The 13,196-nt window shown below is 45.3% G+C and overlaps 1 protein-coding gene across 1 annotated transcript in view; it reads right to left on the bottom strand.

Moving 5' to 3' along the window:
- Positions 1-13,196, bottom strand: part of ADGB (androglobin) — a 499,062-nt gene that overhangs the window by 386,979 nt on the left and 98,887 nt on the right. The window contains exon 9 of the mRNA XM_075339549.1: positions 12,427-12,540. Within this exon, the coding sequence (XP_075195664.1) occupies positions 12,427-12,540 (114 nt within the window). The remainder of the gene's footprint in view (positions 1-12,426; positions 12,541-13,196) is intronic.

The following is a 13,196-nucleotide window of genomic DNA, read 5'->3' as shown; positions in this document are numbered from 1 at the left end:
GTTTTTGATCAAAAAAAGCATAAAGCTATCCCACCAAACGTCAAGGTGTACCCAGTTGGGATAGTACCTACACTCTCTAATATTAAAACCTTACCATGGGTCTAAAATAGGCCTCAATGTGGCTAAGGGCTGAGAGCGACCGGGTCCCAACAGGACACACACAGTCAGGGGGATTCACAGGATGAAATGTCCAGCTCACTGAGAAGGGGGCCACTCCCTGTTTGTACTGAATACAAAAAAACTACATAAAAACAAAAAAGTGAGCCGGAGTATGAGATGGTATACATGGAACTTGTGAGACCATGTTCACACTGGCCATGAGACAAAGAGAAAACAAGGAAAAAAATTGTGAAAACATACCCTGCTGTAACTAAATAAAAGCATAGTGCATATAAACATAGGGTACTTAGTAAACACTGTGAGCTGGACATTTCATCCTGTGAATCCCCTTGACTGTGTGTGTCCTGTTGGGACCCAGTCGCTCTCAGCCCTTAGCCACATTGAGGCCTATTTTAGACCCATGGTAAGGTTTTAATATTAGAGAGTGTAGGTACTATCCCAACTGGGTACACCTTGACGTTTGGTGGGATAGCTTTATGCTTTTTTTGATCAAAAACAGTGTTTACTAAGTACCCTATGTTTATTTGCACTATGCTTTTATTTAGTTACAGCAGGGTATGTTTTCACAATTTTATTCCTTGTTTTCTCTTTGTCTCATGGCCAGTGTGAACATGGTCTCACAAGTTCCATGTATACCATCTCATACTCCGGCTCACTTTTTTTTTTTTATGTAGTTTTTTTGTATTCAGTACAAACAGGGAGTGGCCCCCTTCTCAGTGAGCTGGACATTTCATCCTGTGAATCCCCCTGACTCTGTGTGTCCTGTTGGGACCCGGTCACTCTCAGCCCTTAGCCACATTAAGGCCTATTTTAGACCCATGGTAAGGTTTTAATATTAGAGAGTGTAGGTACTATCCCAACTGGGTACACCTTGGCGTTTGGTGGGATAGCTTTATGCTTTTTTTGATCAAAAACAGTGTTTACTAAGTACCCTATGTTTATATGCACTATGCTTTTATTTAGTTACAGCAGGGTATGTTTTCTCAATTTTTTTTCCTTGTTTTCTCTTTGTCTCATGGCCAGTGTGAACATGGTCTCACAAGTTCCATGTATACCATCTCATACTCCGGCTCACTTTTTTGTTTTTATGTAGTTTTTTTGTATTCAGTACAAACAGGGAGTGGCCCCCTTCTCAGTGAGCTGGACATTTCATCCTGTGAATCCCCCTGACTGTGTGTGTCCTGTTGGGACCCGGTCGCTCTCAGCCCTTAGCCACATTGAGGCCTATTTTAGACCCATGGTAAGGTTTTAATATTAGAGAGTGTAGGTACTATCCCAACTGGGTACACCTTGACGTTTGGTGGGATAGCTTTATGCTTTTTTTGATCAAAAACAGTGTTTACTAAGTACCCTATGTTTATATGCACTATGCTTTTATTTAGTTACAGCAGGGTATGTTTTCACAATTTTTTTCCTTGTTTTCTCTTTGTCTCATGGCCAGTGTGAACATGGTCTCACAAGTTCCATGTATACCATCTCATACTCCGGCTCACTTTTTTGTTTTTACTTGACGTTTCCTGCTTGTGCTTCACCAGCCATTGGATTCCAGCCGTGCACCACCAGTATCGTAACATCAAAAACAGAAGAGGCCAAGCTACACCGTTAGTTGGTGCTCAGAAGTAAAAATAGTTATGAATCAAACAGTCTCTCAAACTTCGGCACTCAAAAGGAAAAAAAAACAAGATTCTTTGAAAAATTCGTCACTGTATTCACAACAAAAAGATTCTTAGATCATCCAGAATTGACAGTTGTATAAAACGTTTTGGCTAATAACATCAATTACCTTTTTCAATAAACTGTCTGATCTTAATTTCTTGATATTCAAGTATATGTCAGTAAACCATGTAAAACATGTTTTTGCAAAACAAACCTCTCTTGCACAAAATGCATACAAAGTGGTCTAGTAGGATATCATTGGACACATGGTATCCTACTAGACCACCAGGTTTACCCATATTTATGCTACAAACTACATAAAGGCTTTTCTCCCTGCGTGCAAGCATACAATCTTGAGATACCTGTACGGTTGCGGGCTACAGCATTGCTGTTTCCTGGGGCTTTTTAGCCATTTGATTATAAAAGGCGAAACTGGTATTTTTTTCCTGATTGCCGAATTGATTACTTTGGCTGCATTTTATGCAAGAGGGGGTTTTTGAAAAAAAAAAATTTCATGGTTTACTGACATATACTTGAATATCAAGAAATTAAGATCAGACTGTTTATTGAAAAAGGCAATTGATGTTATTAGCCAAAACGTTTTAGACAACTGTCAATTCTGGATGATCTAAGAATCTTTTTGTTGTGAATAAAGTGACGAATTTTTCAAACAAAGAATCTTATTTTTTTTCCTTTTGAGTGCCGAAGTTTGAGAGACTGTTAGTATCGTAACATCAGCAACAATTATTATATGTTTTGTCTACTTTAACATGCTCAAACTTGTGAAAAGTCCTCTTTAAACACATGGTGCTAGTTACTTCAAAGTAATAAACATATATAAAAAATAACTATCCTATTCTTTAGAGAAAGGTGAATGTTATTTCCCGGTCACACTGTGGTCTCAATTCATGAAAGGGATCTTACATAAAATACTTTTAATGATTTTCAATATGATGAGGTTGCATAAAAATGTTTGCAACTTTTTGCATTTTCACAACAGTTTCGTCCAGTTCCACCAAAATAGGCGTAATTAGCTAGGACTAGGGTGTGAACAATGTTAGTCTTGATAAATTGAGGTCTATATGCTTGCAGTGCTACATGATGTATTTTGTTATCTTTTGTATGTTAAGACTAGAGATGAGCGAACCGAACCGGTCGCGGTTCGGCTCGAGCTCGGTTCGCCGAACCGAGGTCTGGTTCGAGTTCGGGTCAGCGAACTGGTTCGGCGAACCACTCAAACCCATAGGAAACAATGGGAGGCAATCACAAACACATAAAAACACCTAGAAAACACCCTCAAAGGTGTCCAAAAGGTGACAAACAACTCACAACACAACACAAACACATGGGAAAGTGACAAGGACAAATACTCATGCGAAAACTAAACAGCTGGATGAGGATAAAGAGGAGGAGACACAAATATAGGCATGGCATGCCCTTCTAAAATCATGTAAAACACCGCAAGGTGACTCAAAGTGGAGTCTCCCTTTTTTCCAAAAATTGGGCCACACAGACACCCACCCCTTCAGTGGCAGCACTTGTGCCCCAGTTGTACACTTCACAGGTAGATTTGCATCAAGCACATTCAAAAATACGCCATCCTTAACCGTCCCCAGGATGACACCGGGGTAGGTAGCAAAGTCTTTGCTGATTCCAGATCTGTTCATCTTGGATCATTTTTAGAAACACTGCAAGCAAGAGTTACTCCAAGCGGAGCCTCCTTTTTTTCCAAAAATTGGGCCACACAGACATCCCATCAGTGGCAGCACTTGTGCCCCAGTTGTACACTTCACAAGTAGATTTGCATCAAGCACATTCAAAAATACGCCATACTTAACCGTCCCCAGGATGACACCGGGGTAGGTAGAAAAGTCTTTGCTGAACCATGACTTGTTCATCTTGGCTCCTTTTAAAAAACACAGCAAGGGTTACTCCAAGCAGAGTCTCCCTTTTTTTCCAAAAATTGGGCCACACAGACACCACTTCAGTGGCAGCACTTGTGTCCTAGTTGCAAACAGGATGTTTTGATTTGCATCAAACACATTCCAAATCCACAAGCATTTACTCTCCCCAGGATGACACAGGGGTAGTAAATTCCTTGTGGATCCATGACTTGTTCATTTTGATGAACGTTAGTCTGTCCACATTGTCACTGGACAGATGCATGCGCTTATCTGTCAGCACACACCCAGCAGCACTGAAGACACATTCAGAGACAACGCTGGCAGCTGGACACGACAAAATCTCCAAGGCGTAAGTGGAGAGCTCTGGCCATTTTTCAAGATTTGAAGCCCAAAATGAGCAAGGCTCCATTTGCAAAGTCATGACATCGATGTTAATTTGGAGATACTCCTGTATCATCCTCTCCAGACGTTGACTATGTGTCAGACTTGTTGTCTCTGGTGGCCTTGCAAAGGATGGTCTAAAAAAATTATGAAACGATTCAATAAAATTGCTGTTACCAGCACCAGATACGGTGCTCTTGGTACGGGTAGACTGTTGAAGATGACAAGACCGTCCCATGTTTGTCAAGTTACAACTGGGAGATTCACTCCGTGCACCACGGGTGTTTGGTGGAAAAGCCGAGTTAAGATTGAGTAACAGCTTTTGCTGATACTCCTGCATACGTGCGTCCCTTTCTATGGCTGGAATTATGTCACAAAATTTGGACTTGAACAGGGGATCTAATAGTGTGGCAAGCCAGTAGTCATCATCACTTCTAATTTTGACAATACGAGGGTCATGTTGGAGGTAGTGCAGCTCATGTGTCTTGCGCAACCATGCGGACCAAGTCCACGCTGTGTTTGTGGCATAGAGGTGCTAACCGTTCTTTCTTCCTCTGACATCTCTCCCCAACCTCTTTCAACTGAAATTTGACCAAGGTCTCCCTCATCCGCTAAGTCTTCCATGTCCATGGACAGTTCGTCCTCCATTTCTTCATGTTCTCCTGCACCTTCCTCAACATTTCGCCTGCTACCATGCGCCCTTGTTGATCCCTGTCCCCCATGGTCCCATGCCTGCCACCTTGGTGATGATGAACGTCTGTATCTTGGTGATGTTGTTGTCTCTTGCGCATATGAATCCTCCTGTAGTTCCTCCCCTTCCTGTTGTCCCATCCCCTGACTCCGAATAGTGTTTAGCGTGTGCTCCAGCATGTAAATGACTGGAACTGTATGCTGATAATGGCATTGTCAGCGCTAAACATATTCGTCGCCAAGTCGAAACTGTGCAGAAGGATGCATAGGTCCTTGATCTGCGACCACTCCATCAGGGTGATCTGCATCACCTCTGCATCTCGTTGGCCCAGGCTATACGTCATGACGTATTGCACCAGGGCTCGGCGGTTCTGCCACAGTCGCTGTAACATGTGGAGAGTCGAATTCCAGCGTGTCGGCACATCGCATTTCAGGCGATGAACCGGCAGGCCGAAAGACTTCTGGAGCGATGCAAGTCGCTCAGCTGTGGCGGTTGAACGGCGGAAGTGAGCAGACAGTTTCCGTGCCCTGTTTAGAAGGCCATCTAGGTCGGGATAGTGTGTTAAAAATTGCTCGACAACAAGGTTCAACACGTCAGCCATACAAGGCACGTGTGTCATCTTGCCCAGGCGAAGGGCCACACCCAGGTTTCCAGCATTGTCGCACACGGCCTTACCAGGCTGCAGGTTGAGTGGAGACAACCATTTACCAAACTCAGTCTCCAGAGCTGCCCACAACTCAGCCGCTGTGTGACTCCTATTTCCAAGACATTTCAAGATAAAGACCGCCTGATGCCGTTGCGCTCTGCTGCGAGCATAGTAATGAGGTGTGCATGATTCCTTGTGCGCAGTTACAACGCTTGTGGCCTGACCAGGCAGGCTTGGGGCGAAGGTGGAGGACCCAGACGAGGTTGAGGAGGCAGAAGCAGTAGAAGAACTTGGACAGACAGAGGATTGACGCCCAAGTCGTGGGGACGGCAAGACTTGTGCAGCAGACCCTTCACCATCTATCACCATAGTTACCCAGTGCCCAGTCAGCGACATGTAACGTCCCTGTCCATGCTTACTGGTCCAAGTATCGGTGGTGAAATGCACCCGTTGACACACAGAGTTTCTCAAGGAAGCGGTGATGTTGTGTGCGACATGCTGGTGTAGCGTGGGCACACCTTTCTTAGAGAAGTAGAGGCAACTGGGCATCTGGTACTGGGGCACAGCGACAGACATAAGGTCTCTAAAATCCTGTGTGTCCACCAGGCGGAAGGGCAGCATTTCGGTAGAGCTTACAGAGGGATAAAGTCAACCTCTTAGCTTTGTCATTGGTCGCAGGAAAAGGCCTTTTATTTGTCCACATCTGAGGGACAGAGATCTGGCTGCTGTGTGTAGACGGTGGTGAGTAGGGTGTTCCTGGAAAAATGCAGGTTTGTGAGGAAAGTGCAGGCGTAGACATAATGTTGCCTTCATCCAACGTTGGTGCTATCGATGTCTCAAAGAGCTGTACACACGCCCTTTTTTCCCCTTCCAAACCAACTGACGACCTACCAAGCAAACTGCCTGTTGCGGTTACAGTGGTGGAAGTTGTGCGTGGAAAACCAGGTGTGACAGCTATCCCCACAGTCCTAGAAGAGGAAGAGCGCGCGGATGCACTGGAAGGGGCAGGCGGTGGATGGTCCGCTCCGCTAGGCCGCATTGCAGCACGGTGAGCTTCCCACTGGGAAATATGATATTTATTCATGTGACGATTTATGGAAGAAGTTGTCAAACTGCTGAGGTTTTTGCCTCTACTAACAGATTCCCGACAAATTTTACAGATCACATGATTTGGGTGATCCTTTGCAAGGTGAAAAAAAGGACCAGGCTAGGCAAGGCTTAGAGGGCATGCGACCTGCTGAGCCACCCCGACTACTGCTCAGAGGCAGAGTGGTGGCTGAGGATGCAGTTGTAGACGTGTTACCAGTACTCCTCCTCTGTCCAGGAAGGCACAAGGTAACTTCGTCGTCAGTTGCATCCTCCTCCACCGCCTCTGTTGACCTCCTCGAGTGCCTGACTGTGGGTTGACAGTAGGTGGGATCTAGAACTTCCTCATCAATTGTTGTGTTTGCACTCCCCTCACCCTCAGACCAAGCCTCTTCCTGCCCTGACTGAATATTTAAGTAGTCATCCCAATCTGGTATCTGCGTCTCATCGTCATCAGTATGTTCCTCATTGTCTATAACAACAGGTGTTACAGTTTGTGAATAAGGGTCAACATTATGCTCAGTAACTTGGTCCTCACGGCTTGAATCTGAGTCACAAAGGTTCTGGGCATCACTGCAGACCATTTCCTGGTCTGTACTCACTGTAGCTTGGGAGCAGACCTCTGATTCCCAGGCTATAGTGTGACTGAACAGCTCTGCAGACTTGGCCATCTCTGTTCCACCATACTGTGCAGGGCGGATGGAGACTTGAGAGCTGGGAGAAAGCAAGTGTGATTGGGATGACAACTCAGAGGACTGGTGTTTTTTGGATGCGCTAGTTAAGGTGGCGGAGAGGGCACTTGTTGGACCACTTGAGATCCATTCAAGCATTTTCTTTTTTTGGCCATCATCTACCTTTGTTCCAGTTTGTGTCCGTAAAAAAGGGAGCACATCGGATTGTCCACGGTAAGTAGTAGACATCTTACTTTTGCTGGAAGATGGCCTATCTTGAGCAGATGTTAATGGAGCTTTGCCACCTTCCCCACGGACAAACACTTTTTTCCTTTTCCAACACGCCTGTTCCCCTTTCCACCAGCATCTGTCATTTTGCCACTCATTTTGATTGCGACAAGATTGTGCACTTAAAATGTGGTAGTAAAAAATGAGAGGTGGTGTAGATTGCAGCGATGGTATACCTTTATTGACAACAGAATAAACAACAAAAACTATCCCTGACAATGCAACTATGGCCCTTAAACTGGCAGCACAGTTTGCTATTCTAATAGCTTAGTAAAAATGAGTTTGACGGTGCAATGCAGAGGTGCTGTAAATTGCTTGGCACCAGTGGGACACTAATGAAGTCCAACAGCCACTTTTTGGATGCCACTAAGTTTCCTCAGTGTTTGCTATTATAATGGCTTAGTATCAATGAGCTTGAGGGTGCAATGCAGAGGTGCTGCAAATTGCTTGGCACCAGTGGGACACTAATGAAGTCCAACAGCCACTTTTTGGATGCCACTAAGCTTCCTCAGTGTTTGCTATTATAATGGCTTAGTAACAATGAGCTTGAGGGTGCAATGCAGAGGTGCTGCAAATTGCTTGGCACCAGTGGGACACTAATGAAGTCCAACAGCAACTTTTTGGATGCCACTAAGTTTCCTCAGTGTTTGCTATTATAATGGCTTAGTAACAATGAGCTTGAGGGTGCAATGTAGAGGTGCTGCAAATTGCTTGGCACCAGTGGGACACTAATGAAGTCCAACAGCCACTTTTTGGATGCCACTAAGTTTCCTCAGTGTTTGCTATTATAATGGCTTAGTAACAATGAGCTTGAGGGTGCAATGCAGAGGTGCTGTAAATTGCTTGGCACCAGTGGGACACTAATGGAAGTCCAACAGCCACTTTTTGGATGCCACTAACTGGCAGCACTCTTTTCAATCTAAATGGCTTTGCAAAAATGTGCAGGAGGGGAGAATGCAGAGGTGGTGGGACTTGCTTGGCACAAGTGCCACAATAATGGAGGACAGCAGCAACTCTTTGGATGGCACTAACTGGCAGCTCTCTGCAATTAAAATGGCTTTGCTAAAAAGGGCAGGAGGGTACAGTGGCCGGGTTGTGGGTCAGTGTAGAGGAAAGGAAGCCTCACTTTCTATCCCTCCTAATGGTGAAATGCAGCAAGAAAGTCCCTGAGCTTAGCTACACAGACGCTGTTATCTGTAGCTGTTAAAAACTGTTTCCACTGACCTGACTGTCACCTATGGCTCTGAGCCTGCTGTAATTAGCCCTTAAAAGGGCTGAAAGAAACTTCTATCCCTATTCTGTATAGCGCTAAATAATAAATAATAAAATTCTGCCCCTAATCTGTAGAACGCTGTGTGTAGAGCGTACACAGCAGGACCGGCGACAGGAGCTGCGCCAGCGGTGACTGACACCCAGACGCACAAGGCAGATAATGGCGTCCAGACGGGCAGATACCCGTTTTTATAATGCAGGGACATGTGACATGGACATCCAATGACACATGCCCTTGCTTGTCTGGCAAAAAGTCCACTTAGCTGTGTGTGTGTCTGGGATTGGCTGACATGCTGGCCCGCCCCACTACACGCGCACTTAGGGAAGGAAGAAAAGAAAAAAAAATGGCGATCGCCATTATCCCAGCAGCAGTGATCTGAACGCGCAGTCCCCGCACACTATACGCTGAAATTTCATAATAGTGTGAGTCACAGAGTGACTTACACTATTACAGCGAAAAGCCAGCTAGTAATTAGCTTGGCTTTTGGCTGATAGAACCATTCTCGAACGTAACTCGAGCTAACGAACTTTTAGCAAAAAGCTTGAGTTCTAGTTCGATCTAGAACACCCCCCAAAATAACTCGAACCGCGAACTGGAGAACCACGAACCACGAACCGCGCTCAACTCTAGTTAAGACTACATTTTGGCTATGTGCGCACTTTGCCTTTTTTCATGCGTTTGAGCAGCGTTTTGAGCTGCAGCGTTTTAATGCAAAATTGCATGTGTTTTGATTTCCAGGCAAATTCTATGGAAAATAGGGCTATATTGTGCGCACGATGCATTTATAAACGCTGCATTTTAGTTGCGGATAATTTGTCAAAATCCCTGCATTTGAAGAAGCAACATGTCAACTGTTTTTGCCATTTTGGCAGCTTTTAATAAGGGCGGCATTAGACAAGACGATTTATCGTGTGATCGCATGAGCGATCGCATCCGCCCCCATCGTTTGTGCGTCACGGGCAATTTGTTGCCCGTGGCGCACAAAGTTGCTTACTCCCGTCACACGGACTTATCTCCCGAACGACCTCGCTGTGGGCGGTGAACATCCTCTTCCTGAAGGGGGAGGGACGTTCGGCGTCACAGCGACGTCACACAGCGGCCGCCCAATAGAAGCGGAGGGGCGTAGATGAGCGGGACGTAACACCTCGCCCACCTCCTTCCTTCCGCATTGCCAGCGGGACGCAGGTAAGCTGTGTTCGTCGTTCCCGGGGTGTCACACGGAGCGATGTGTGCTGCCACGGGATCGACGAACAACCAGCGCGCAAAAGGAGGAACGACTTTATGAAAATGAACGACGTGTCAACGAGCAACGATAAGGTGAGTATTTTTGCTCGTTCACGGTTGTTCGCAGCTGTCACACGCTACAATATCTCAAACGATGTCAGATGTGCGTCACGGAATCCGTGACCCCGACGACATATCGCCCGATATATCGTAGCGTGTGACGCCGCCCTAACATTGAAGTCAATGAGAAATGTCTAAACGCATATTTTTCAAGAAAGAATGCATCTCACTTGCTTTTTACTAGCGATCTGCGTGTGTTTTTGACATAATAAAAGCAGGTCTGTCGGTCGTCTTTCTCTCTGTCTCTGTCTCTATCTTTCTCTCTGTCCATGTCGGTCTCTCCCTACACCCCCTCTCTCATACTCACCGATCCACGATCACCGGCGCTGCGCTGCACGGCGTTCACACTGTGTCAGTTTCTCATCTTTTAAAATGCCGGACGCTCATTAATCCATCACGTATTTCCTGCTTTCTCCACCCACCGGCGCCTATGATTGGTTGCAGTCAGACACTCCCCCACGCTGAGTGATAGCTGTCTCACTGCAACCAATCACAGCCACCGGTGGGCGTGTCTATATCGAGCAGTTAAAAAAATAAATAAATAATTAGAAAAAAAACGATGTGCGGTCCCCCCCCAATTTGGATACCAGCCAGGGTAAAGCCACACGATTGAAGGCTGGTATTCTCAGGATGGGGAGCGCCACATTATGGAGAGCCCCCTAGCCTAACAATATCAGCCAGCAGCCGCCCGGAATTGCTGCATCCATTAGATGCGACAGTCCCGGGACTCTACCCGGCTCATCCCGAATTGCCCTGGTGCGGTGGCAAACGGGGTAATAAGGAGTTAATGGCAGCAGCCCATAGCTGCCACTAAGTCCTAGGTTAATCATGGCAGGCGTCTCCCCAAGATACCTTCCATGATTAACCTGTAAGTTAAAGAAAATAAACACACACATCCAAAAAATCCTTTATTTGTAATGAAAGACAAAAAAACCCTCTTTCACCACTTTATTAATCCCTCAAAAACACCTCCAGGTCTGACATAATCCACGCAAGGTCTCACGACGGTCCCACGACGCTTCCAGCTCTGTTAAATCGTAAGCTGACAGGAGCGGCAGTAGAACACCGCCGCTCCTGTGAGCTCCATGCAGCAACTGAAGTGAGCTGCGCGATCAGCTATGCTGTCATTGAGGTTACTCGTGGCCACCGCTCTCAGGTGGAGGACTGTAGCTGTGTAACCTGAGTGAAAGCACAGCTGATCGCGCGGCCCACTGCAGTTACTCAGGGGACTTGCGATCACAGGTGAGTCCTTCACGTGTGACTGCAAATCAAACTGCCACACAGAGAGAGACGCGCAATGTCAGTGAAATCGGGTGAAGCTCTGACATCACTGCTGCGGACTCCTGTGTCCTGGCACTGACCTCGGAGGTTCATCTGAGTTCATGACATCACACAGAGACAGAGCCGCGGGATGACAATGAAGTCGGGTGCAGTTCATCCGAGTTCATTCGCATCACCCGACTCAGTGTGTGTCTGCTGTCAGTGGACATGTAGCTGAACTGAATTGCCGGGGGAACGCACTGACAAAAATGCATCCAAAACGAATGTAAAATGCATGCAATATGCATTGAATATACATGCGTTTTGGATGCATTCTTTTTGTCAACACGCAGCGTCACGTCTGCCAGAGTGTGCGTACTTTTCCGCACTGGTCACGACGCAACGTGCGCACATAGCTTTTATACTGGGTGAGACCACTGGTGGACACAGACAGAAAAGAACCCGTGTGCAAGAACAGTATGTGTGTCCTTTGCAGTCCAATAGCTGATCATAATGCCCAATTCCACCTACTTCGGGGGTAAAAATGGGGCCCCTTTACCTCGTGGGCTCCTGTGCAGTTGCACATGTTGCACCAATAATATGTCCACCCATGGGTGAAACAATACAATGAGGAAAATTTACCATTCTCGCTATACCAATTTTCCGCTGTAGAAAAAAAGTCACAAATAATTGTACATAGATGCACAATAATTTTCTACTATTTTTAAATGCTAATGCCACTTAATTTGGGTTACGAAGCGGCTCATCAAATTTACTATAATTGACGGCAGATTTCATTTTTTTGCGCACGCACAGCAAACAATGTCCCTTATTCATTAAGAAGCATGTGTCCTCTAATAAATGAGGTGCATCTTACTCCTACAAGCTTGTTTGATTAAAACAGGCCAGTCTTCATAATTTCTCTTCAATGAGTCTAAACAAAAAATGGGTGAAACTATGGACGGTAGAGAAGAAAGTGACATATGTAAGAAACACGAAAAGAAAAGCAGACATACTAAAATTCCAACGTCCAAATTAGACACCTTGAAAAAAAATGTCTTTCTGGAACATAAAGTCATGGATGCAGCTAGATGGCTATTACTTACCCTCTAGATGAGATTGCTGAAGAGGGTTTGATAAGTCTGAAGGAGGGCGTGCGGAAAGTGTGGCTGACCTGGTTTTCTCTTTGTCTCCTTTCTTTTTCCCAGCATCCTTTGAGTCTAATTTGTTTGGGGTAAAGGAAAGTTGGATAGTTGTCAATCTGCCAGGATAGGCAAATACTGTAATATTAGTATTTTTCTAATTTTATTTCCTCCTAAATTTCCAAATCCAAGCCGTACAAACGTGAGCGTTTATTGGTGTCAAGCAGATCAGCTGATGTGTATTTGTGTAATGAGGGAGGGTGTGGGCTAAGAATATCAACTCCCTTTATCAAGGTGTGCAGAATTATTAGGCAGCTTGGTTTCCTCAGGCAAAAAGAGTGAAAAAAGAGATTTAATGGAGTCTAAAAAATCAAAAATTGTTACAAGTGTTACAAAGGGATGCAGTACTCTTGAAATTGCTAAGATATTGTTTTTTGATCACAGAACAATCAAGGTTTTGTTGCAAATAGTCAACAGAGTCACAAATAATGTGCAGAAAAGAAAGCCGCACATTACCTACCAAAGATTTGAGAAGAATCAAACGTGAGGTTACCAGGAACCCATTATCCTCCAGTGCTGTTATATTCCAGAACTGCAACCTCCCTGGAGAACCCTCGAAGTACAAGGTGGTCAGTGCTCAGAGACTCTTACTTAAAGCAGTTGTACAGAAAAATGTCTGTACCTTTCAACAAAGCCATGATTTTTATGTAGGTCAATGCTCCATCGGATGTATC

Source organism: Anomaloglossus baeobatrachus, chromosome 3, assembly GCF_048569485.1.
Source record: "Anomaloglossus baeobatrachus isolate aAnoBae1 chromosome 3, aAnoBae1.hap1, whole genome shotgun sequence".
NCBI lineage: Eukaryota > Metazoa > Chordata > Amphibia > Anura > Aromobatidae > Anomaloglossus > Anomaloglossus baeobatrachus.
The sequence above is the reverse complement of the archived record's forward strand: the minus strand, read 5'-3'. Positions and strand labels throughout refer to the sequence as shown.